Source organism: Polyodon spathula, chromosome 28 (assembly GCF_017654505.1).
Source record: "Polyodon spathula isolate WHYD16114869_AA chromosome 28, ASM1765450v1, whole genome shotgun sequence".
NCBI lineage: Eukaryota > Metazoa > Chordata > Actinopteri > Acipenseriformes > Polyodontidae > Polyodon > Polyodon spathula.
This window is the reverse complement of record NC_054561.1, coordinates 8,029,586-8,056,499: the sequence shown is the minus strand read 5'-3', so window position 1 is coordinate 8,056,499 and position 26,914 is coordinate 8,029,586. Positions and strand designations below refer to the sequence as shown.

Here is a 26,914-nt window from a genome sequence, read left to right as displayed (position 1 = left end):
TGCCAGAAACCATGAGAGTGACCCAGCTGCGATGTGGGAAAAGGTTTTGTGGTCAGATGAGACCAAGATAGAGCTTTTTGGCCCAAACTCAAAGCGCTATGTGTGGCGCAAACCTAACACTGCCCATGACTCAAGACACACCATCCCTACTGTGAAGTACGGTGGTGGCAGCATCATGCTGTGGGGATGCTTCTCATCATCAGGGACTGGGCATCTTGTTACAATTGAACGAAGAATGGATGGAGCAAAATACAGGAAAATACTGCAAGAGAATCTGCTTCAGTCCGCTAAAAAACTGAAGCTTGGAGGAAATTCACCTTTCAGCAGGACAATGATCCCAAGCACAAGGCCAAAGCAACATTGGAGTGGCTCATGATCAAAAAGGTGAATGTCCTACAGTGGCCCAGTCAAAGTTCTGATCTCAATCCCATTGAGAATCTGTGGCACTATTTGAAAATTGCGGTCTACAAGCGTCGTCCAACCAACCTGAACAACCTGGAGCAAATCTGCCAAGAAGAATGGGCCAAAATCACTCCGACACTGTGTGCAAAGCTGGTACATACTTACCCCAAAAGACTTAAAGCTGTTACAGCGAAAGGTGGCTCTACCAAATATTAATGTGTGGGGGTTGAATACTTATGCAAGCAAGATATTTCAGTTTTTTATTTTTCTTAAAAATATTTCCCAACATAAAACCAATGTCACCTTACAGTAATTGATTTTGAGTTTAAGTGTTTTAAAATAAAATATCGAACAGAACGAAATTTCAATGTACCATTTGTAATTCAGTAATATGAGAGAATTGGTCAGGGGTCTGAATACTTTTGCAAGGCACTGTATATAAACTACTGCAAAGCACCTGTGAGTCAGTAAATTGAAATGGATATTGGTGACCAGAGAAGCTACATTTAAAGACATTGAGAGTTTTTTTTTTTTTTATATGTTTATTGCCTGGAACATAATTTAATAGAAGCAAAATGTGGGCTTTGTTTAACCCTTTACACCCAGCAATAAACAGCAAGTCTCGGCCCCCTTATTCTTTAATCCTTAGATCTGGGTTTAAACTGACGATCTCAAGCTGTAGACGCAGAAGACAACACAGCATAGATCCACCTTTTAAAAGCAGGCGCTTGTTTGGAAATGATCCTGCAATGACACAGGAAAGACAGCAGGATTTATAATAGTGTTAATGACCTTTGAGGTCGTGCCAACTAGCCCTGCCTGTCATTAGCTACAGGTAAAGGACTAACACAGAGATCACCAACACTTATAACAATACGCTGCAGTGTGCACATGTACTAGAACACCCCATTGCTTCTGTATCAGAACACCCCATTGCTTCTGTATCAGAACACCCCATTGCTTCTGTATCAGAACGCCCCATTGATTCTGTATCAGAATGCCCCATTGATTCTGTATCAGAACACCCCATTGCTTCTGTAGCGTTGATTTGCTGTGCATATGAAATCAAACCACTGGAACTGAAAATTGTCAAAATTGGCAAATTAGTAATTGTCTTATTTAATTGATGACTTTAACAGGCCACACATGTAATTCATTTAAAACATGGGAACACAGAGCCACAAATGATAAAATGCGTGAGACTTTTTAGAAGTTGTTTAAGATGCCTAATTAAAACACAAAAGTGGTCATCTTCAGACAAGTGCCTATTTTTTCAATGTCACCGATTACTCATCGAAAATTGAAATTCTCACCCCCAGAGGTTTTCATGCAAGCAGCTATATAAACAATATCAATTACCAATCTTGAGATGTTCTAATAAACTTGCATACAGCTGTATCTGGGTTAGAGGACAGCTCCTTAAAATACCACTTTGAGCTGGGGAAAGTAACAAAATAAACCACGATCAAATCGACAGGGAACGGGATAGCTGAATAACATGCTGCTGCAGTGCTGGGGAGGCGATGGGAGTCGGGGACCGACAGGAAAGGAGAAGCGGGTTCGAATCCTTACCGAACTCTGCAGGACCGTCCCGTCCTCAGAGAAGTGTCTCTCCACGTATCCAGAGGACAGCAGATTACTGCAGAGAGAGAAGAGACAGAGCATGTGAGCGCTTCATCTCTAAACACAGAGACTCACAAGGAGGGGGAGTGGGGAGTCAGAGTAAAACCTAGAGCTGGTTTGCTATCTTATGAATGTCAAACCCATTCAACAGATTATTAGCAGCAGCTCCAGCGTGCACTGTAAATACAAACACTGCATTGCAGTGGGCAGCACACTCGAGATAATGTTTAAACGTCCCGTCTTGAACACAGCAAGGAAGCTTGGTGAGATTCCAGGGAGCAGAGTGCTGCAATCTCATCTCGATGTGAGAATCATCGACCAGCCCCCACCAGCAGGGCTCAGATTTCACTAACCCTTCTATCTCAGGCAAAGCAGTAAAAAACTACAGCCCCCACAGTGCACTGCATTCTTGTAGTTTGGGAAGAGTGTGTAAAACTAAGTCAAACCGTCACCAAACAAAAATCTAGAGAAGGTGCTGAGGAACCAAATATCAAAAGACCAACGTGTTGATATTAATAATCCTAACACTTATACAGTGCATTTCATCATCAATGATCCCAAAGGTTTAAAAAATAGTTTTAATCTATTCTAAACAAAATCCAGGACACTGTTTAAAGAAATAACCCCTATTGATCAAATCGGGGATAATCCTCACTGGCTGGGAATGGCCCTGTGATCTGAAGCTGTATACCCCAGAGTCCTGCACCACACGCAGATCCCCAGTTCAGGCACAGAGGTGTATTACAGCATAGGGAAGCACTGTAAAGCACAGTGGAATAGCAAGGTATGGTAAACAGATTCATTAACATGGCAAACCAGGGTAAACTACAGTAAATGCATGGTATAGCCATGGGGAAAAGCAAGGAGAGAAAACTGTGAAAACACAGTGCGAAAATACAGTGGTAAACTTTTAAAGGGCAATTCTGTGAGGCACCTTTAGAATAATCAGGACACTGTTTTGAGTTACTCCTAAAAGCTGTATTACTGTTTCTCAAGCCACATCCATGTAACGGACCAAAGCCTGTCCCTTCTTATCAGCTCAGGGAATCGAATGGAACAGCAGAACTGAACAGCTTTTAAAATGCAGCTCCTTCACCAGAGAAGCTATTGCAAGCACATGAGATTTAATAATGATTATAAAGAGCGTATGACAGGTCCTGTTGTGAGACAGCCACCTGACAGCTCTTGGTGTCCGGTGGAAATGATATCACTTTAAGATTGGCCATGCTGTTTCATTTGTGTTTAACAATACTCTATTTAAATATTGCTGATTTTGCTCTCCTCTCTCATGATGTGGGTTTCACTTTGTACTGTACCCTCGATATAATAATATCATTACATAACACGCTATACTGTGCACTGCACGAGGAGAGCGAAGAAGGACCTGCTTGGACATTGTATTTCAATTCAATACCAGCTTGTGTGGCGAGATACATGCACATGGCTGGAGTTTCTCTTTGTTTTGTGAATTTCACACAGTCGTTGTGTTGGGGGTCCCTCAATAACCAAACGCTGGAGCGAGACCTCACCCTATTCCCGTCACGAGAGACAGCGGGGACAGCAGTGACAGAGGGGACTGTGTCCACAGACTGGCTCATTGTTCAACGCACAGCTACAGCTCTTACAGAACAAAGCCACGTGATTCCCAGCCTCGCACGCTGACGTTTCTAACAGCGAATACAGAGAGCATTGTGTAGCGGTGAATAAAATAACAAATTTAAAAAGTGCTAGTTCTAGCTGTACAGGTGTCAAATCTTCAGTTTTGAAAGGAACTGTTCGAAGCATGTATTTTCTATTGGGAATCTCCTGTGACCCCCCCAGACCTGTGTGTGTGTGAATCCTCAGTAGCACAGAGGCGTTGTGTGGGTGCCATATACTCACTGGTTTAACTCCAGCTCCAGGATGAAGGAGTCCTCAAAGGCATCCACTAGGAAGCTTGCTTGAGCGAGATGGAGAGGCTGGGAGGAGACAGAGGGTCAGGAGAGCATGGGGTTAGGGCTCAAACTGGATACACAGCTAATTCACTTATCACTTATCAGGTCTGGATTTAGAAACACAAAGAAAATGTAGGCATTCAATGACAGACTGGCAGTCTTTTTCCATGTCTTTAAAAGAAAGTTTTAGAAGGTCTGTATAGGTCTGAAGGTCAGAAGGACTGAAACAGCTTTTATCTTCAAAAGCAGGTAGTGCCGTCGCAGGTAAAGATGCCGACCTGGGCGAATCTAATGATATTATAACATTGAATCCCGCACATGGAACACAACTGCACAGTTCAATAAAATAAGAACAGCACGTAGACACAGTGTTTATTAAATAAATAATATTGATAAATAATTCATGGAATGTGCATTAGCTGCCACTGTGCACATGAGCATGCAGTCTGGCAACAGCACTTAAATTAGACATTCATACTGGCTTCTGCTCCAGTTCATCAAGTAGCTAGCAAACACACAGGCTTCCAAAAATGAACCGGCACAGAGCAGGGGGAGGCTGTTCAGGGAGTACAAGGGCCTCTCTTTCTCTTTCTCTGCTCCATCAGCACACTTCCTCAAGCCAGGAAGAGAAGTGAGTGTGCCCTGAATCAAGAGACTGACAAACCTTATAGTCTATTCATATGATAAGTTAAAAAGGGTTGAAACTTGCTCTTCTGTCTGAAAGGGTAACTCATAAGTTTTGCACTGAACACTGCCCTGAGAAACAGTTCCCATTGAAAAAAGAGGATGATGTTTTGGAGAGAACGGGCAAAGGGTTAATGGGATGGGATAACAGGATGGGAACGAGGAGGAAGCCTCAAATGGTGCTGAAATAATGCCTTAGCTATAAATAAAGCAGGAGATGTGAAAGAGACGTGGCATGCGAGATGATTTCACTACAAATACAATAGCACTCCCTCCCAGGCTGCCTTGAGTCATGCTGGTGTGCGCTGGAGTCAGGCACACAGACCAGCAGCATGCACACTGCCTTGAGTCCCAGCCATGCTGGTGTGCAGGAGTCAGAAACACAGACCAGCAGCATGCACACTGCCTTGAGTCCCAGCCACACTGGTGTGCAGGAGTCAGACACACAGACCAGCATCCCAGCCACGCTGGTGTGCAAAAGTCAGGCACACAGACCAGCATGCACACTGCCCTGAGTCCCAGCCACGCTGGTGTGCAGGAGTCAGACACACAGACCAGCAGCATGCACACTGCCCTGAGTCCCAGCCACGCTGGTGTGCAGGAGTCAGACACACAGACCAGCAGCATGCACACTGCCCTGAGTCCCAGCCACGCTGGTGTGCAGGAGTCAGACACACAGACCAGCAGCATGCACACTGCCCTGAGTCCCAGCCACGCTGGTGTGCAGGAGTCAGACACACAGACCAGCAGCATGCACACTGCCCTGAGTCCCAGCCACGCTGGTGTGCAGAAGTCAGACACACAGACCAGCAGCACGCACACTGCCCTGAGTCCCAGCCACGCTGGTGTGCAGGAGTCAGACACACAGACCAGCAGCATGCACACTGCCCTGAGTCCCAGCCACGCTGGTGTGCAGGAGTCAGACACACAGACCAGCAGCATGCACACTGCCCTGAGTCCCAGCCACGCTGGTGTGCAGGAGTCAGACACACAGACCAGCAGCATGCACACTGCCCTGAGTCCCAGCCACGCTGGTGTGCAGGAGTCAGACACACAGACCAGCAGCATGCACACTGCCCTGAGTCCCAGCCACGCTGGTGTGCAGGAGTCAGACACACAGACCAGCAGCATGCACACGACCCTGAGTCCCAGCCATGCTGGTGTGCAGGAGTCAGAAACACAGACCAGCAGCATGCACACTACCCTGAGTCCCAGCCACGCTGGTGTGCAGGAGTCAGACACACAGACCAGCAGCATGCACATGACCCTGAGTCCCAGCCATGCTGGTGTGCAGGAGTCAGAAACACAGACCAGCAGCATGCACACTACCCTGAGTCCCAGCCACGCTGGTGTGCAGGAGTCAGACACACAGACCAGCAGCATGCACACTGCCCTGAGTCCCAGCCACGCTGGTGTGCAGGAGTCAGGCACACAGACCAGCAGCATGCACACTGCCCTGAGTCCCAGCCACGCTGGTGTGCACGAGTCAGACACACTGCCCTGCCTGCTGATACCGAGCTAGGGGACCTCCTCGCAAACACGGAGGACTGTTTTAAAGGAGTTCAAGTTTTTTAAAGCCCATTTTGATTGAATACTTGATTAAATCAAGTCCATGAAATCTTTTTGCAACCATTTAGAGAGGATTTCTAGGTTGATTCTCATTTTTGAAAGCACTGCTTAATACAATTATTTACAATAATACCCATGAGAGCCTGCCAAGGAAGCACAACACTGTCTGAAAGAACAGAGATTTCTTTAACCTGGTTGAGTACCAGAGACCATGTTAATATATATTTAATATATATACATATACCCACACACACCCACACACGTTTTTGCTCAACAAAAATGTTTAGCATACCTTTTTCAAGGGAAAGTGTGTTTGAAAACAAACAGTGGAGACACTTCTAGGCTTTTGATGCCATGGTAACGCCACTCACTTATTTCTATTCAAATCTATCGATGTGCTTGTGATGACATTTATTCAATAGTTAATGATGTAACGATCTACTATTCCTTTCTATAGAACCCTTCAGGCATTGTGGTATGAAGTCTATTTATCTATTAATTTGCCTTTATTCTTCTGTCTTGTATAGGGTCCCATTTTATTTCTTCTAAAACTACAGATTGTAGATCATTCAAGTTGTGTTAATGTTGTGTTAGTGTTGACCTATGGACTCAATTACTTTTGTATTAAGTTTGAGCAGTGGTTCTGTATTCTTGCACATAATGCTGTACCTGCTTCTGCTACATGCCATAAACAAGGGAACTAGTTTTGCATGACTGAATATGTATTTTCTCTATTTGTGATTTCATTTTTATCTTTACAAATATATTTGAATACTTTACATGCGCTCTTATCAGTTGGAATGTCCTTCAGCATGTCTGTGATTCGTTTCTGTTTAGTGCGGACCACAAGGGCATCTACGTTTGCATCTCTTCTAAAAACCACTATCTCTGAATTACGAAAGTACACGTGCATGCTTCCAAACTGTTTGTGAAATGTGGGGTAATAATTTAGAAGATGCATTTACCCGTGTTATCTATTTTATTATATGATAGTAGTTTTTTATGAATCTAAATGATTTATGTATTTTTTTTTATAACACATTTTTTATTGATCCCAATTATCAAAAGTCACAGTTTTCATTAGACAAAGTTTTCATTTGTTTCAAAGCACTCATTTGATATCTGCGTAGCTAAAGGAAGTGCACAGCAGCTAAGATTTCTGCAGTTGTTAGATTCAATTTAAGATGTTCTTGCCAGGGAAGGAGGCAACAGATCACAAAGCACTGACAAGAATCTCAGAAGAGACTGCTCCAGCCTCTACAGAAGAGACTGCCTCCCGCTCCAGCCTCTACAGAAGAGACTGCCTCCCGCTCCAGCCTCTACAGAAGAGACTGCCTCCCGCTCCAGCCTCTACAGAAGAGACTGCCTCCCGCTCCAGCCTCTACAGAAGAGACTGCCTCCTGCTCCAGCCTCTACAGAAGGGACTGCCTCCCGCTCCAGCCTCTACAGAAGAGACTGCCTCCCGCTCCAGCCTCTACAGAAGAGACTGCCTCCCGCTCCAGCCTCTACAGAAGAGACTGCCTCCCGCTCCAGCCTCTACAGAAGAGACTGCCTCCCGCTCCAGCCTCTACAGAAGAGACTGCTCCAGCTCCAGCCTCCCAGGGCTCTCCTCATTCAGTCAACAGTGCTGCACTGCAGCCTGCAACTGAGACCCCTGATTCCTCTCTCTGCATCGGCCGCCACTCAATCCTCACTCTGCCCCTTCTTCCCTTCTCCCAGACAATACAGCCCTGCCGCTCACACCCCCACTCACAGCTAACCCATCAGCACACCTCAACACAGGGGATAGATACAGAGAGCACAGCCCTGCAACTCACACACCCCCACTCACAGCTAACCCATCAGCACACCTCAACACAGGGGATAGATACAGAGAGCACAGCCCTGCAACTCACACACCCCCACTCACAGCTAACCCATCAGCACACCTCAACACAGGGGATAGATACAGAGAGCACAGCCCTGCAACTCACACCCCCCCACTCACAGCTAACCCATCAGCACACCTCAACACAGCTGCTAATCGTGGTCAATGAAAGCTTCCAGCTTCACAGCTATAGTGAAATGGATACACGAAGAAGACGGTATTGCTGATATGGCCTGGTGTTAACGGAACATGATAATAAACTGTCTGTCAAGGGGGCTTTACTGTGAGGGTCTGCAAATACTGCTGTGCACCAGCTGTGGAGACAAGATCTCAAAGTGTGCGTCTGGAGCACTGACCTGGTCACAAGTTAAAACAGAGTGCAGTGAAACGGTCCACTTTCACTCAGCAGCGGACCCCCGATATCTCACATTGGAATTTCTTTTGCACCTAATGGAAAATGACCTTGCATTCAAAATCAGCAACACTGTTTCACGATTCTTATTATCTATTATAAAAAGCTCCAAGCTGATTCTCACCCACTCAGTGCCAGCCACTCTGATACCAGCTTGCATCGTACTTACAACGCACTACACCGTATTTGAAATGAAGCTCTTAATTAAACTGCGGATGGCTCAGACAGCCAGACGCCTCTGCTCTCGACTGCGGGTGTGTGTGAGAGACACAGGAGGGCTCAGTTAAAAACTGCCCTACCCAGCCACACAACCCAATAGTGCAGTCTCCCACAGTCTCCCCCAGTCTCCCTGCAGTCTCCCACAGTCTCCCTACAGTCTCCCACAGTCTCCCACAGTTTCCCCACAGTCTTCCTGCAGTACAATCCCTTGCAGGCTGTTTGCCTCCCTCTTCTCTGATTCTAGCCTTGTTTGTACCAGAAAGCTAAGCTGGATAGTCTAGTTACAACCAGAGAGCAGTCTGAGCTGCATAGAGGCCAGTGCAGGCACATACAGAGGGTCTTCATAGCCCTGCAATAAAGCACACAGCGCCTGAAAGGATATTAAATATTTGTATGAAATGGAGAGCTCATCGCATTGCAGCCAAATGCAAACCGAAACGAAGAGAGGAGGCTGGGAGAGTTTGGTGAAGATTAGTGCAAATCAAGGCAGGCATTGAGTTTATTATTAGAGTGTTAGACAGACTTTTTTTTTTTTGATTGAAGAGGACGCATCCAGCTGTCTTTATTATCTGCAGCTTTGGGGTATGGTAACAAACTGGACAGCCAGCGAGATTTCTGCTCTCATTATAAGAACTGTGTTAGAATATAAAAAAAACTGGCATGGTCCAGGATTCGTATTCAGGATTACACCTGAGGGAAAGGCGCTATATCTGTAAAAATCACAGGATGCAATGCAGCACAAGCATACTGTATAAAATCGGGATTGGGACTAGCAAGGATGTGGCCTATTTTATAACCCATTTTTGGTGACAGGTAATTGATGGCTCTTATTGGGTCGCCCTCAAGTGTATACTGCCTCTGCTAACAGCACAGGTTTGCTGTTGTGTATGCTGGTGTCAATGGAGCGCTTGGACATTATCATTTCTCCGAGTTATACAGAAAAGGGATACTTACACGTGCCTGCCCGTCAGAATCCGTCCTCACCCGGGTGTCGAGCTCCTTGTGCGGGATCTCGTTGTCCGAATGGATTTGGTGCACTAGCCGCTTGGGTTGGGTGATGTGCTCCAGGGATTGCCCGCTCTCCCACTTGTCGCTGTGGGCTCCCCAGTCCCAAACGGCGGTACCCCGCACAGCGCTGCGGCTCAAACCTTCACATTAAAAAACTATTTTAATAATGAGTCAATGAATAAAATGTACAATTAAATAAACACCTGGACATTTAATCAATACCCGTGGTTCGATACGTCTGCACTATAGAAGGGCGCAAAAATGTCACAACAGCACACCGCATTCAGCGATTTTTTTTTAAATAAACCTACATCTAAAGTGACCTATTGCAGACAATTCTGTCGATGCAGCAGGGAAAAAAAAACCTGCAGTAGCTCTCATTGCAAAGCCAACGCAAATCACAAGACGCCGCTTCCTTCCACTATAGGAGCAGAAGAAAAAAACGCACAGCTAAGCCTAAAAAAAAAAAAAAAAAAAAAGAAAATCCTACCTTAACCTTTTTACTAATCACAAGGAAGACCTTAACCTTTTTCACGAATCACACGTTTTTTTTTTTACAGTTGTGCAAAAAAAAAAAAAAAAAAATCAAATTGTACAAGAAAAAAAAAAGCTGAATTGAAAAAAATCTAGACATGCGGTATTTTTTCCCCCCCTTACCTGAAACTGTGAACCGGGAGCTCACTGCAGCAAAAACCAAATACCGCAGCGCATTCATGATGTCCACATAATCCGCGGGTTGTGTCGGGGAAGCAAGGCAGTTTCAGGCTACTGAAATATGATTTGCCAAACCATCCTATTTATTGCAACCCGTCTCTCAAATCTCAATTTTTTTTGGTAGTTTTGTTGTTGTTGGATGAAGCAACGTTGCAATTTTGTAATTGTAAAAAGAATGTTTATTAAAACGTGCGATTAAAAAAAAAGAAATTAATGGATTGGAGATTTAGGGGGACGGTTGTATTTTAATATGGATTTATTTCATTTTTTTTTTTTTGGCAATGTCAAAAATGCAGCCTGCTTATCCGCCTTCTGCGGGGACTGATCGAGTGAAGAGAAAATATATAAAAGAGGAGAGCCCATCGTTTGCAAAGAGGGAGAACACGTGTGATTCCGTGAGCCCTCCCTCTCCCTCTCCCTCTCCCTCTCCCATCCCCATCTCATTCTCTCGGCGTTTAGTACAATTTCAAATTGCTTGTCGTGTACCATTGGGATAGTGCGAGGTGTCTGTGTGCAATGAACTGCTTGTGGTCTGGGGGGTACTCGTGGGCCCTGAACATCGCATTCAGATGAAGAATGAAAGACGGCGATGCGTTCTGCAGGCGTCCGTGTCTCAGTAATGTGTGGGCATGCGTTTATCAGACAGAAACGCAGAGCACAACCGCGTTGGGCTGCCCGCTAATTCAGAAATGGCCATTCTAGAATAAGTAGGTTGAACCGTCTTTCTAGGGAATTCATTACGTAAGCAGAATTAGAGTACGAGAATATATTTATTGGGCCAATTTTAACATCTTAGTCATCCACTTTATAGAGTAATTCCTAATATCTATATATGATTGTATTAATATGTTCTTGGAATATATAGATATCTATTATTTATGGAACTAAAATAATAAAAATCTAGGGATAAACAATAACACACGTTATTCTGGTATCTGATGAAATTCTGAAATATTCATTGTTTCAATATTTTCTTAGGGAACAACAGGCACTTCCATATAATATTCTGTTCGAGAATATCAAAACGGGATGACCCATTCTGGAATGGTTCAGGTCTTCTGCACACTATGGAGAGGGAATTGTATTTCAGAATTCCAAGGTTAACGATGTATTTTAACGAGCTGTTCTCCAGCAGTAACCTTGCGAGACTGTTCATCGTGAAACATGAGTGAAAGCACCTGCCAACCGAATTCCAGTGTCACGGGGAGGTCAGCTGCATACAAAATAAACCAGCCACGGCGGGGACTGCACCTTTACAAGTGTGTGCTACATACGGCACGTTGTGTTATTCTTGTGGATAAAATGTGGCATAACCATATCCACGATTTAACAACCTTCCAGAGCGCTTTAATACGACTCACAGCTGGACCTTGAGTTTACTTACGGGTAACGCTAGTAATGGCATCCCGTATTGACAGGGAGTCTAGATCAGTCGATCAGCAATACTGTGCCCCGCCCCCTTCACCCACACACGTTAAGCAAAGTGACTTTTGCAGCCTCTTCGTCCCAGGAGCTCCGAAACGCCAGCGCTGTGGAAAAGGCACGGGAATGTGGAGCCTACAAGGACACTGAAACAGCATTTAATTACCAGCCAAAAATCAAATGCACACGCACACGCAGGCGCTCGACATCCTGCTGTGCACTGAAGAGCTATCTTAATATCGAACACATCAGTACATTAATGCGCTCAGGTATTTGGCACGCGTCTCAGCGCTTTTATTTCCCAGTGATGTTGTTATTTCTAATAAAAGGTGCATGAGAGCGATGGTGGATAGTGTTGCAGTGTCGCTCCCACCCCTCTCCGCAGTGGGTGTGTTTGATGGTGAAGGCTCGCAGCCTGGTCCGTGTTGCTTTCGCAGCTCGGAAATCTTGTAAGACGATCCCCACCTCGCCACGGAGCGGTTTCTGCAGAACCGTGGGGCTGTGCTCCGGCCGGTCCGCGAATACTCAAGCGTTTCAGTGTCTTATTCTGACACTGCACAGTTTAAAAATAATCACATTAAGTGAAACTTTCTTTTTTTGTTCAGAAAAAAATATTTGGCTTTGTTTATTTACACAGTGGTGTTTCTCGAGATTAGCAATCGAGCTGAAATTGCCCGGACCTTTATTCTCCACCCATGCCCTCATCTATAAACTAACAGGGAAACGAAGAACCGCGGTTTACAGTTTTTCAAACTTATTTTATTTAGGAGCAAAAAAAAAAAAACGCATCTTGTTTGGGTCAGTTGTTGCAGGACTGATTTTCTGACCACCGCGACGGACTTGACCACTAGCACACTTTGGGGGAGGTCCTCCCTTCGCTTCCTCACAGGCATCCCGGGATCGTTAGCGCAATCGGGACGGGACACCCAGCGCAGCCACTACCGCCATCCGGGGAGCCGCTTCTGCGCCGATCCTTTGCAGTTATGAGCCTCACGCTGTTTTCAAACTGCGGGCGACGCAGAGAGTGTGCAGAGGAGAGTACCTGGGTTTTTATCTTATTCAAGTGTTTGCACACTCCGAGAACAGGGCGGTTGTTCAACCAATTAAAACATCCAGTATTATTGTTTTTATTAAAACCAGGTAATACTTTTTCATACCCACATATAAAAAGTCTAGAAGATTTTAGTTTTTTTTAATCCGTCTCACATGAGGGCGCCAAGAATGAAAGGGTTAACTATGACCTGGTTACTGCCGCGTATCCACATTACAAAAAGTAATACCACTAAAACAAAGTTTAAGCGCGATTCCTATAGGTGCAAGCTTACTAGATAGTCATACGCCATAAAACAATAATGCCAGTAACACGGATCCCCTGCTACTGTTGCAAGTTTAAAATTAGAGCACCCTGCCCATTAAAAATGCTCTCAACAGCTTGTTCTGAATAACAACTAGCCTGTCTTCGCCCTCTGGTGGACAGTTAACACATCACAAGGTATTGTGCTATTTTGAACTGCAGGGATGGAAGGAAGACTCCCATTGCATAGCGGTTTGATCCATTCCTGATTTCGCTGCGCGTTTGTTACCTGTACACTGGCAAATGAAACTGCTGTGCAGGTTTCCTTTTCTTTCTTTAAACCGCACCATTCCATGCAAATTTAACAGTTAACTGGAGAGTGGTGTGGGGTTCGATCTAAATGCAATTCACAGGATGTACTTGTTCCAGTCTAAAACATATAATGTGCACTAAATAAAAATGATATATAAATATTAAACAATGACTTCAAGTTGCACAATGTTATATATTGCAACATCTTAAATAAAGCAGTTAAAGGGTACCACGGCTTATATAAATTTATATTTTGGGAGTAATTGTGAGCTGTAAATGTGTAGAGATATTGCTGTCTGGGAAACCAGGCTGTGTCTACAACCAGGGCAGTAATTGTGAAGTGTGCGGTTTGAGATCAATGGAAATGCAGTTGCGGTCGCAACTCGCTTGAAATAAGTGACATTTCAGAACAGCGATAGTTTTAAATTCCAAGCCATTTTAAAATGTTGTGCACAAAACAGCAAGTGTGTTATGAAGCTCTGTGCTCACCATTAGAGCCCCAGACATGAGCAAACGCAAGGTTCATTTATTTATAGTAGACACTAGTTGACCTATTGGACTTTGTCAGCTTGCAGTGTTCCTGCCTCTAGTGTACAATGACACCCTGAGGAGGAGGGCTGCGTGTGTGTGTGGATTCGAATCTGCATCACACTGGCCTGCACAGCTCAATGCCAAGCCTCATAGCTCCCCAGGGTCCCAGGACTGTTAATTAAGTCATGGGAAAGCATCCAGCAATTAGATATTCATTTTAAGCAGCCCTGGTTTAATTAACCAAAGAGTCCTGTGGGTAAAGCACCATCTTCAACATCTGCAAAAACTCAGACAGTGAAGATGAACAGAACAGTCCAGATCAGATCCAGATTCCTTTTAAGCACACAGCACAACACAGCACACAGCACACAGCACACAGCACAGCACATAGCACACAGCGTGCAACCAGCACACAGCACATGCAACATTAACAAGGCATGGAAAAGAAAGCATGTATGTTTGAACCTGCATTAAAGCAGCTGCATTCAGAGGCTTACTTTAAAATCAGCAGTGACTATAAAAAGCTTATTCAAAACTTTAAATCATTCCGCTCTGTATAAATGACAGGGATCAGTTTTGCAAAAAGGTAATGCCATTGCAAGTTCAAATAAGATTTATTTATAAAAAATAAAAAAATAAGAAACACGCTAAAGCATGAAGAACAAAATTACACCGAAATGTCTTCAATTCACTCGATAAAAAAAAAAACACAAACAAAAAAAAAATCACCTCACAAAACATCTCGCTGTAACTGTGCGTCTCTCCTATACACAATGTGCATGAACACAAAGCAAAACTGCAACCAACACTGCCATTACCCCTCACCCATTCCGCACTTGCATTAGCTACACAGAAGTGCAGTTTCACAAGAAACATGTTACAGCAAACATACGATTTCATTGCAATCTGCTGCTACAGCAAACGTGAAAGCGTGTCAGGCAATAGTGGGAAATGCTGGGTGTGTTATTGACAGGACTGAAGCCAGAGACAGGGGGGAAAGTGATCCAGGGAGCACAAGGTAGTCTAAAAGCATGGCTTGCAAACAGAGATTTATTTAACCATGTGAAGTACCAGATATAAAACAAAAACACAGGTCTGCTCCGACTGGAGAGCTAAAGAATGAATGTATGTGCATGGTGGAAGAGCTTATGGAAATATCCGACACAAATTTAATGAGAAATTAAAGTCGTTTTTATAGAATGAATTAGGAACAGATGTGAAAGAAAGAACTACAGCTAGAAGGATATTTAACTGTAGCACAAATGCTTTTTAAATTCAAGATCCCAGTGTGCCCCCATCAGCAAACCTTGTTAAGACAAGCCCTTCATCCAATTAAAACCAGGGGCTTCATTGAGGGTTCAGAGCTCCCTCAATGAAGTCTAGTATTATTAATATTGAAATGATCAGGAGCCAGGAGTTTGAGCAGGGTTAGAAACTCACACTAGCCCTGCTGCTGCTGCACTCAGTCCTGGGGTTCAGGGCTCCCCTTATTCCAAAATATTCCGTCCAAATATAAATGATCCCGTTCTATAGAGCTCCTGCTGTGAAGTGTGATCACTTCAGAGCAGATTCAGCAAGGACCAGATTGCTCAAATTCCTAGGCACCTGAAAATCGAAATAATTGACCACAAATCAGGTGAGTTCTGAACCCGAGGACTGGGTACAGCAGGGCTGGTGTGAGTTTCTAACCCTGAAACCTGGCACTGCACAAGCAGAGGCAGGATACCAAATACACACAGATTATTAGTAAGCGGACACTCGGTTTCATCATGACAGCATCTTTGTATCACTTTCCCTGCGCCCAGGTCTTGCTTCTCAGAGCTTCACTGTGCATAACCTTAACTGTCCTGTCTTCCGAAAGGGATCAGGTGCCAGCGCACCCATGCTAAATCTGCAGAGCAGGGTTAAGGTAAACAGTTCTCTGATCTTCCAGCTGGCAACTATATAAAAAGACCTACAGACCGGCTGTTTTCGGGTTGGTTAACTCCTGCAGTAAGTACCTGTGGCAAAGTGCCTGCCCCTGTGTGTATTTTATGTTGTGTGTTAATGTTGGTGTATAGTCATTGGTACATGGGATATAAACGGGTCTGTGTAACACAAGTGTTTAAAATGTATATGTGTATTTAGGCACGAGGATTGCACAGCACTTCACGTGCAAGTAAAATGTAATAATATGTGAGCACGGGGAATCGCACTTTATTAATTCACTTGCAGTTGTACCGAGACTCCAATTGAATGATTGATTAGCAATCGAGTCTCAGTACAGCTGCATAAAAGCGGCATGTTTTCACTCACTCGGGTTTGTGTGTTTGGTGAGTGGAGAACGGGATTGGAGACGGAGGTAATAATAATAATAATAATAATAATAATAATAAAATAATAATAAAAAAATAGTTAAAATATCTGCTCACCGTGTTTTGTTTAGTGGTGTTTGTCTCTTTTGGTTTGGTGAATGTGCCGTGTCCTGTGTTTTTTTGTTTGTTACAACCTTTTCATTTACTGCTCTGTGCACTCATTAAATGCTGAGCGAAACCGTTCGCTCAGCTGAACCAAACTCCACCTCTCTTGTTGTTTATTTTCTGTTTCTGGTCTGTCGTCCCCCACTCCGGCCATCTTTGTGACAGCCCCTCATCACTTTGATTTAGAAGGACCTTAGACTCAAGTGAGACGGGTTTAATTCAGCAGTTGCTTGGTTTCTCAGATGTTATCACCCACAACTATTAAACAACAGCGCTGAATTGGGAAGAAAAATTGTTTCTAAAAACTAAAATTCAATGACAAATGTTTCTACTAGAAGTATCTTTCATAACATCTGCATTTTTTTCCCTTTCAGTATTTCTATCTTAGATTTTAGAAAAACACAAACCTCAGCAAGGCAGTTTAAAAAACTCACAAACAAACTATAACATTCCTCAGGGCTGTGTGCAGGAGCTGTGAGTTTCTGCAGCCCTGTCGATCCCCAAGTGTCCCTCTCTCCTCTCTGGGAGGTGTTGTGTTGAGAATGCAGTCCCTCTCTCCTCTCTGGGGGGTGTTGTGTTGAGAATGCAGTCCCTCTCTCTTCTCTGGGGGGTGTTGTGTTGAGAATGCAGTCCCTCTCTCCTCTCTGGGAGGTGTTGTGTTGAGAATGCAGTCCCTCTCTCCTCTCTGGGAGGTGTTGTGTTGAGAATGCAGTCCCTCTCTCCTCTCTGGGGAGGTGTTGTGTTGAGAATGCAGTCCCTCTCTCCTCTCTGGGAGGTGTTGTGTTGAGAATGCAGTCCCTCTCTCCTCTCTGGGAGGTCTTGTGTTGAGAATGCAGTCCCTCTCTCCTCTCTGGGGAGGTGTTGTGTTGAGAATGCAGTCCCTCTCTCCTCTCTGGGGAGGTGTTGTGTTGAGAATGCAGTCCCTCTCTCCTCTCTGGGGAGGTGTTGTGTTGAGAATGCAGTCCCTCTCTCCTCTCTGGGGAGGTGTTGTGTTGAGAATGCAGTCCCTCTCTCCTCTCTGGGGAGGTGTTGTGTTGAGAATGCAGTCCCTCTCTCCTCTCTGGGGAGGTGTTGTGTTGAGAATGCAGTCCCTCTCTCCTCTCTGGGGAGGTGTTGTGTTGAGAATGCAGTCCCTCTCTCCTCTCTGGGGAGGTGTTGTGTTGAGAATGCAGTCCCTCTCTCCTCTCTGGGGAGGTGTTGTGTTGAGAATGCAGTCCCTCTCTCCTCTCTGGGAGGTGTTGTGTTGAGAATGCAGTCCCTCTCTCCTCTCTGGGGAGGTGTTGTGTTGAGAATGCAGTCCCTCTCTCCTCTCTGGGAGGTGTTGTGTTGAGAATGCAGTCCCTCTCTCCTCTCTGGGGAGGTGTTGTGTTGAGAATGCAGTCCCTCTCTCCTCTCTGGGAGGTGTTGTGTTGAGAATGCAGTCCCTCTCTCCTCTTTGGGGAGGTGTTGTGTTGAGAATGCAGTCCCTCTCTACTCTCTGGGGAGGTGTTGTGTTGAGAATGCAGTCCCTCTCTCCTCTCTGGGGGGTGTTGTGTTGAGAATGCAGTCCCTCTCTCCTCTCTGGGAGGTGTTGCGTTGAGAATACAGTCCCCCCGGCCCCCTCCCTGTGAGGAAGGTTCCCCCTAACATAGCAGGGCCTCTATAGCCTTCTCCACCTCGCTCTTATTCTGAGGCAGGTCCAGGGAAACCTTGGAGGAGTGGGCAGGAGGACTCACACACCTGGAAACACACACAACAAACAATTAAAGAATATTCCCACAATAAACAGACGATGCACCATTACCCTGCACGGAGTCCTGCAGTAAACCAAGGATGAGGGGAGTTGAAGGGGCTCCTGAGTGAAAAACACAGCCCTCTCTAAACCTTCATGGAGTACTCGCTTTACATAACAATTAAACCTAAATTAAAACAAAATTACTTTAAATAAAAGCAAGACAGCTTCCAAAATGAGATCCAGTAAAACAAATAACTTGGCAAGCATCAAACATTAAAACGTTATTTGACAGTAGATTTGACACTGTCTTAGAAATGTTTTATAGTGCAGTAATAGAATATTTGCTTGGGTGATTCACCAGGGTTTAAAATGGGGGGTATTGTAGCTGCCTTCTCTTCTCAAACTGTAAATGTGACATTCAGATTTATCACAGCACTTTATATATAGATGGGATCAATATCTAATGGAGTGGATTCATGCCAACCTCTCCGTGGCACTGAATACAATACGCAACCTCTCCGTGGCACTGAATACAATACGCAACCTCTCCGTGGCACTGAATACAATACGCAACCTCTCCGTGGCACTGAATACAATACGCAACCTCTCCGTGGCACTGAATACAATACGCAACCTCTCCGTGGCACTGAATACAAAACGCAACCTCTCCGTGGCACTGAATACAATACGCAACCTCTCCGTGGCACTGAATACAATACGCAACCTCTCCGTGGCACTGAATACAATACGCAACCTCTCCGTGGCACTGAATACAATACGCAACCTCTCCGTGGCACTGAATACAAAACCTCTCCGTGGCACTGAATACAAACGCAACCTCTCCGTGGCACTGAATACAATACGCAACCTCTCCGTGGCACTGAATACAATACGCAACCTCTCCGTGGCACTGAATACAATACGCAACCTCTCCGTGGCACTGAATACAATACGAATACTGAATACAATGCGCAACCTCTCCGTGGCACTGAATACAATACGCAACCTCTCCGTGGCACTGAATACAAAACGCAATGCGCAACCTCTCCGTGGCACTGAATACAATACGCAACCTCTCCGTGGCACTGAATACAATACGCAACCTCTCCGTGGCACTGAATACAATACGCAACCTCTCCGTGGCACTGAATACAATACGCAACCTCTCCGTGGCACTGAATACAATACGCAACCTCTCCGTGGCACTGAATACAATACGCAACCTCTCCGTGGCACTGAATACAATACGCAACCTCTCCGTGGCACTGAATACAATACGCAACCTCTCCGTGGCACTGAATACAATACGCAACCTCTCCGTGGCACTGAATACAATACGCAACCTCTCCGTGGCACTGAATACAATACGCAACCTCTCCGTGGCACTGAATACAATACGCAACCTCTCCGTGGCACTGAATACAATACGCAACCTCTCCGTGGCACTGAATACAATACGCAACCTCTCCGTGGCACTGAATACAATACGCAACCTCTCCGTGGCACACTGCGCAACCTCTCCGTGGCACTGAATACAACGCAACCTCTCCGTGGCACTGAATACAATGCGCAACCTCTCCGTGGCACTGAATACAATACGCAACCTCTCCGTGGCACTGAATACAATACGCAACCTCTCCGTGGCACTGAATACAATACGCAACCTCTCCGTGGCACTGAATACAATACGCAACCTCTCCGTGGCACTGAATACAATACGCAACCTCTCCGTGGCACTGAATACAATACGCAACCTCTCCGTGGCACTGAATACAATACGCAACCTCTCCGTGGCACTGAATACAATACGCAACCTCTCCGTGGCACTGAATACAATACGCAACCTCTCCGTGGCACTGAATACAATACGCAACCTCTCCGTGGCACTGAATACAATACGCAACCTCTCCGTGGCACTGAATACAATACGCAACCTCTCCGTGGCACTGAATACAATACGCAACCTCTCCGTGGCACTGAATACAATACGCAACCTCTCCGTGGCACTGAATACAATACGCAACCTCTCCGTGGCACTGAATACAATACGCAACCTCTCCGTGGCACTGAATACAATACGCAACCTCTCCGTGGCACTGAATACAATACGCAACCTCTCCGTGGCACTGAATACCTGGCACTGAATACAATACGCAACCTCTCCGTGGCACTGAATACAATACGCAACCTCTCCGTGGCACTGAATACAATACGCAACCTCTCCGTGGCACTGAATACAATACGCAACCTCTCCGTGGCACTGAATACAATACGCAACCTCTCCGTGGCACTGAATACAATACGCAACCTCTCCGTGGCACTGAATACAATACGCAACCTCTCCGTGGCACTGAATACAATACGCAACCTCTCCGTGGCACTGAATACAATACGCAACCTCTCCGTGGCACTGAATACAATACGCAACCTCTCCGTGGCACTGAATACAATACGCAACCTCTCCGTGGCACTGAATACAATACGCAACCTCTCCGTGGCACTGAATACAATACGCAACCTCTCCGTGGCACTGAATACAATACGCAACCTTGTTTGTCCCGAGACAATGAACTTCCACTGAACTTATCACGTATTGATCAAGTATTCTTTTTTAATTTGGAATCGCCACTTATTTCTTATTTTCTCCCCAATTTGAAATGCCGAATTATTTTTTTTTTTATTATTTCAACCCGGCTCACCGCTGCCTCGGTGACTCGGGAGAGACAAAGACGGACACACGTGTCCTCCGGAACGTGTGCTGTCAGTCAGCCGCTTCCTTTCACTCTGCGGGCCCTCAGAGCTACAGCGTCGGGGGACCACGCAGCTCCGGGCAGCTTACAGGCAAGCCGGCAGGCGCCCGGCCGGTCCACAGGGGTCGCTGGTGCGCAGTGAGCTGAGGACATCCTGGCCGACCTAAGCCCTCCCTCACCCGGGCAGCGCTCGGCCGATTGTGCGTCGCCAATTGGGATAGCCCAGACTCGAACCGGCGACCTCCAGGCTATAGGGCGTATCCTGCACTCCACGCAGAGCGCCTTCACCGGATGCGCCACTCCAAGTTCGGTATTAAAATTCTGTCAGCTGGTCTGTCTTTCTGTCAAAGTTAAGAACTCCTAACTGTGAAATACCATATACACTAAGACTGACCATCTTTATAATGGTTAAATGTTTTGGGTCAATTCAGAACACTTAAATGCTTCTCCAAATTATTTATACTCGGTATGAAGTGTTGTGTCCGTCCCCCGTCCCCCTCTCCCCGTCCCCTTCTTCAAGTCTTGCCCTTTAACAAAACAGCCTATCAGCGTCTGCATGTACAGGGACGTTTCTGAAAAGCTACTTTTTCTAATTGCTTAAGCTTCACTTATTGTTTTGTGGTATTCCTCACTGGCGACAAGCACGGGGCTTTAGCGACTGTCGTGTTCACTCTGAACGCTGTGAAGACCCTGCTAAAGCAGCTCCTGCACGGTGTCCGGGCGGGGCGGCTCCCGTGCTGAGCGGAGTCTCTTTCTGCACAAGCAGTCTAAGTTTAGACCGCTCTGTTTTGTGGGTCGCAGGTTATACAGAGACTGGCATTTGTAACGGGAGACTCAACCCAGCCGCTGCTCCAGCAGGAGGTTAAGTAGGGCTGATCTCGGCGCTCTACTGCTGCAAGATCAGCGCAGTGTTGGGTTTAAGAATGGTTAAGAGCGAGTGACTAGCAGGATTTAAGCCGTCACTTAGTGCCGGGACAAGCACCATGTTGAACCACGTGCATCTATATTCTTATAATAGCATCTAAATTAGTGACTGCAAAGGAAAACTAACGCATACAAAGACATCTGAATTAAATACTGTAGCGTGCCCGGGGGAAGCAGCAGCAGGGCTGGTAGGTGACGTAATCACATACAAAGACATCAGCCCGATCTACGCTCCTTGCAAAGAGCCGTGGATTTAATAAATGTAATGAATTACCTTTACTTGAAGATCACATCCTTTAGGTTGCATTATGTTACGTGCTAATCGAGCTCTTTAATCGATAACTTCTAAAACACTTATGTGTGAAATGTATACTGAACTAGAACACTCCCCTCCCCCTTGTCCTCAATGTCTGAGAACCATAGGACACACCGAGAAAGTCTTCCAGTCAAAACGTCTGTCATTGAATGGGTGACGTTTCTTTCCGTATTTGTCAAACAGGGTGTGTGTAATTAGCGGTTAGCGTGCACTCCCAGACAGCTCCCAGCCGTCTGCAACACAACGCACTGAACGAGAGAGAGAGAGAGAGAGAGAGAGAGAGAGAGAGAGAGAGAGAGAGAGAGAGAGAGAGAGAGGGCGGGGGTCGCCCCCTGGTGGAACTTTAATTACACCGCATCTGCCTGCAAGAGTGTAAGAGCTTGTGCCTCACTTTAATTTCGTACATTTAAAAATAAACGAATGAAGCGAAGCAGCCCTCCCCCCCGGCCCCTGGGCGGGTCTGAAAGGATCCCATCGAAGTGCAGAACCTTCACTCCCCAGGACCAAGCGTCGGTCAGAACGCGGCTTCCCACACCGCGCTCCTGCTGAGGAGAAAGGGAGCAAGTCAGCCTATTCACAGCATTCAAACAACAAGACACACCGCGGTCACTCTGCATTCACACAACAAGACACACCGCGGTCACTCTGCATTCAAACAACAAGACACACCGTGGTCACTCGCGGTCACTCTGCATTCACACAACAAGACACACCGCGGTCACTGCATTCACACAACAGCAAGACACACCGCGGTCACTCTGCATTCAAACAACAAGACACACCGCGGTCACTCTGCATTCACACAACAACAAGACACACCGTGGTCATCTGCATTCACACAACAAGACACACCGCGGTCACTGCATTCACACAACAGCAAGACACACCGCGGTCACTCTGCATTCACACAACAACAAGACACACCATGGTCATCTGCATTCACACAACAAGACACACCGCGGTCACTGCATTCACACAACAAGACACAAGACACACACCGCGGGTCACCTCTGCATTCACAACAAGACACACCGCGGTCACTGACAAGACACCGCGGTCACTCTGCATTCAAACAACAAGACACACCGCGGTCACTCTGCATTCACACAACAACAAGACACACCGTGGTCATCTGCATTCACACAACAAGACACACCGCAGTCACTGCATTCACACAACAGCAAGACACAACGCGGTCACTCTGCATTCAAACAACAAGACACACCGCGGTCACTCTGCATTCACACAACAACAAGACACACCGCGGTCATCTGCATTCACACAACAAGACACACCGCAGTCACTGCATTCACACAACAGCAAGACACAACGCGGTCACTCTGCATTCAAACAACAAGACACACCGCGGTCACACACAAGACACACCGCGGTCACTCTGCATTCACACAACAAGACACACCGCGGTCACTCTGCATTCACACAACAACAAGACACACCGCGGTCACTCTGCATTCACACAACAAGACACACCGCGGTCACTCTGCATTCACACAACAAGAAGACACATCGCGGTCACTCAGCATTCACACAACAACAAGACACATTGCGGTCACTCTGCATTCACACAAGACACACTGCGGTCACATCTCAGAAAGACTGCTGCTCCATTGCCTTGGCGATGCTCCCGTTTCCTTGGTGATTCCCCCCTGGGTGGTCTCTGACAGACTGCCGCTCCTTTGCCTTGGCGATGCCCCCCTGGCTGGTCTCTTGGACAGATTGCCCCTGTTTCCTTGGCGATGGCCCCCTGGTTGGTCTCTTGACACCAGGTAGCTCACCTCCTTGCTGAGGAAGCTCTCGATTATCCAAGTTAGATGGGAAATGCATCAATACTCCCAACTTGCTGCAAGATTACCCATCTTAAGGTTTTTTTTCTTTTAAAAAGAAACCCAAGAACCAAAGTGAACAGAGTACAGCAGTACTACTTAAAATAAACAAATAAATACGTTTTTTATGTGCAAATGTATGACAGTTGTTTGCCTCTTCCCTGTTTCAGTAGCAGAGAGCCTGGAATACAGCTGGTCACATGCTTCACATGCCTGAGGAAACAGCAGGGTTTTAACAGTGCACAAGCAGAGCGATGGTCCAAGACATCTCTGTAAAAATGTCCATGCAAAATTTTACTCAGTAAATGGATGGCTAATGGAATGGAATCAGACTCCTCCCACTGTGCTCCTATCGCTATGATTAATGGAATCAGACTCCTCCCACTGTGCTCCTATCGCTACGATTAATCATGTAACAAATCGACCGCTCTACGTTAAAAGGTCTTTACATTTACAGGAAATGTTGGTACCTTACGCTCCTAGTCACACCCTGAGATAAGCAAAGGCTGAGCGTTTGGTCGTTCCTAGAAGTCGTCTGAAATCAGGAGGGATCAGGCGGGACTTTAGCTGCTCTGCTCCCTGCCTTTGGAACTCAAATGTTCCATGAATGCTACCATGAGTTCCATGAGTGAACGTAGTTAGTGAAAAAAAATCCACACAACACAGAATACAAAGATGATATTCTTTATTTACAATGTTATCAAAAAAAGTTCTGAACATGCAACTGGTTTTATTATTAAGTTTTCATACAAAAGAAAAAAAAAAAACGTTTTTATTTTTCCTCTCCTTAACAATGGAAGTAGATACTTTTCTACCTGGAATGGTTCTGCATCTTTTTACTTGTCATTTGCAATAACACTAATACAACAATAATCAGAATAAACAAAACACACAAAAAAACACAAGATAATGGCAGTTTGAACACAGCTGGAATTAGACAATGGACAGGTTTAAGATTCATCTTGATTGAAAAGGATGGCTTAGTGCATTTAGTTAAATAAACAGGTGGTATATTTTAGTAACCAACCAGACAGCTTGGACTGCACATGTACTCAGTACATGCCCTTGTGCCCCGCTGTACAGATGCAAGGTGATTTTGTATTACTAGTTTACCATGGTTAGCTTCATCTTCTGAATATGCTGTCCCATTCCTCTCCTATTCTCCCCCATGCTTTATTACACTTTGCTATGCTTTTACTGTGATAACCCTTTACAAGGACCCATGTGCTCACACAGCTAATAATAATTGACAACAGATTAATAATTAATAATTGATTACAGATCAGTATCTGCTAAAGGAGTTTTAAGTCTTTGATAAGGCAAAATAATTAAATACTGGGTTGGTAAAAATACAATGAAAAAAAACAAAAAACACCACAGCAGGAAAACTTTAGCTACGGTTTTGATTGATAGAAAAATTAATTCTATTTGTCACTGCTGTGGAAGACAGCTACACACAGGCGGTTAAAATAATATAAATATTAGTCAGGAGGAGTCGGTGACAACAAGGACCGATTTATCCCTGGTGCATGAAATTAAAATAGAAAATGTAATACAGTGCAATAAAAAACATGCCCCCCCCCCCACACCCCCGAGGAGGGACGGTTTCTGAAAGCTTACAGAACTGGCTCAGGGAGGTGTGCATCAGATCCCTTTGGAAAGAGCAGCTTGTGTGGGAATGTTGAGAGCCTTCATCCCAGAGCATGCATACGAGGGGCATGGATTCAGAGCCCAGTTCAAGCCCACCTCTCTAACAAGCATGCGTTTGTATCCCTGTCGTAAGCAAAGCAACGGCCTTCATTTCTGAAGGGCTGTCTTATACTCTAGCAGCTCTGCTCCTCGATGCATTGCAGGCCTGGGTTTTAATCCAAGCAGGTCCTGAATGAGTTCATGAACCTGTTAAGGGCTGTCTGGAGCTGCTTGGATCTGCTCTGAGATGTTTGGACCTGCTTTGCGCTGCTCTGAGCTGCAATGCATCTCTAGGGGCAGGCTTTGCACTGCTCCTTCTAGGCAACTCAATCATCAAACCTGAGGGCGCGGGCACACGCAGACAGCGCCCACCCCCTCTGAGCCATGACCAATCAGCATCAGCTGTGAAGCTGAGGGAACCAATAAGGAGCTGGGATTGAGCAGGGTTCTGTATTCCCGTGAGGTGGCTTGCTCAACACTCCTTTGCCTTTCTGTGTTCCATTTGTACAGAAATCACAACGGGAGCTTTAAGCACTTTGGTATAGCTTGGATTGTATATATATACACACACACACACGCCTAACCATCTATAGAATGGATTGTATATATAGATATACACACACATGCTTACCAATCTATAGCTTGGGTTGTATATACAGATACACACACATGCCTACCCATCTATAGCTTGCTTTGTGGGGTACTACAGCTTCACAGTAGTAAACAGGGGTCAGTGCGATCGCCACGTAGCTGTACATGCTTCCCTTGTGCTATCGAGTTCACCCTGAAAACCGCTGCCCTCTTTGAAGAAGGGGGTTAAACTTTATTCGACTTATTTGTTTGACCAGAACCAAGAGTAAAAAGATCCACACAAAGTTTTTAAATTTTTATATTCCATAAAAAATACCAACACGCATACCCAATTCTGAAAGACAGAAAAGAACACCATTATCACACAACACACAAAGTCACCCTGCATACTGCAAGACATATTTCACTGGAACCTCAATGCACCGTCCTTGGTTCTTATGCTTCTGAGCCGAAGACAGTGTCGTTCTGCACAGGGCAGTCACTTTGCCATCTCAATCACCACTAGGGTTAACAGGACTCTGAGATTGAAGGTTTTCATCACTCGACAGTTCCAAGCATTTCTACTGGTCTATTGGCCTGGGGCAGGGCAGGTTCTGTTGTACAGATTTGCTGAGGCAATACAGGAGGGTGAAAAGT

At 45.6% G+C, this 26,914-nt stretch overlaps 1 protein-coding gene across 1 annotated transcript in view; it reads right to left on the bottom strand.

Annotated features, from left to right (window-relative positions):
* LOC121301767 (disintegrin and metalloproteinase domain-containing protein 11-like) overlaps positions 1–10,828 on the bottom strand; it is a 42,046-nt gene extending 31,218 nt beyond the window's left edge. Inside the window, 4 exon segments of the mRNA XM_041231365.1 lie at positions 1,975–2,041; positions 3,907–3,983; positions 9,665–9,858; positions 10,376–10,828. Coding sequence (XP_041087299.1) covers positions 1,975–2,041; positions 3,907–3,983; positions 9,665–9,858; positions 10,376–10,433 — 396 coding nt within the window. The 5' untranslated portion in view covers positions 10,434–10,828.
* Positions 10,829–26,914: the final 16,086 nt, after the last annotated feature.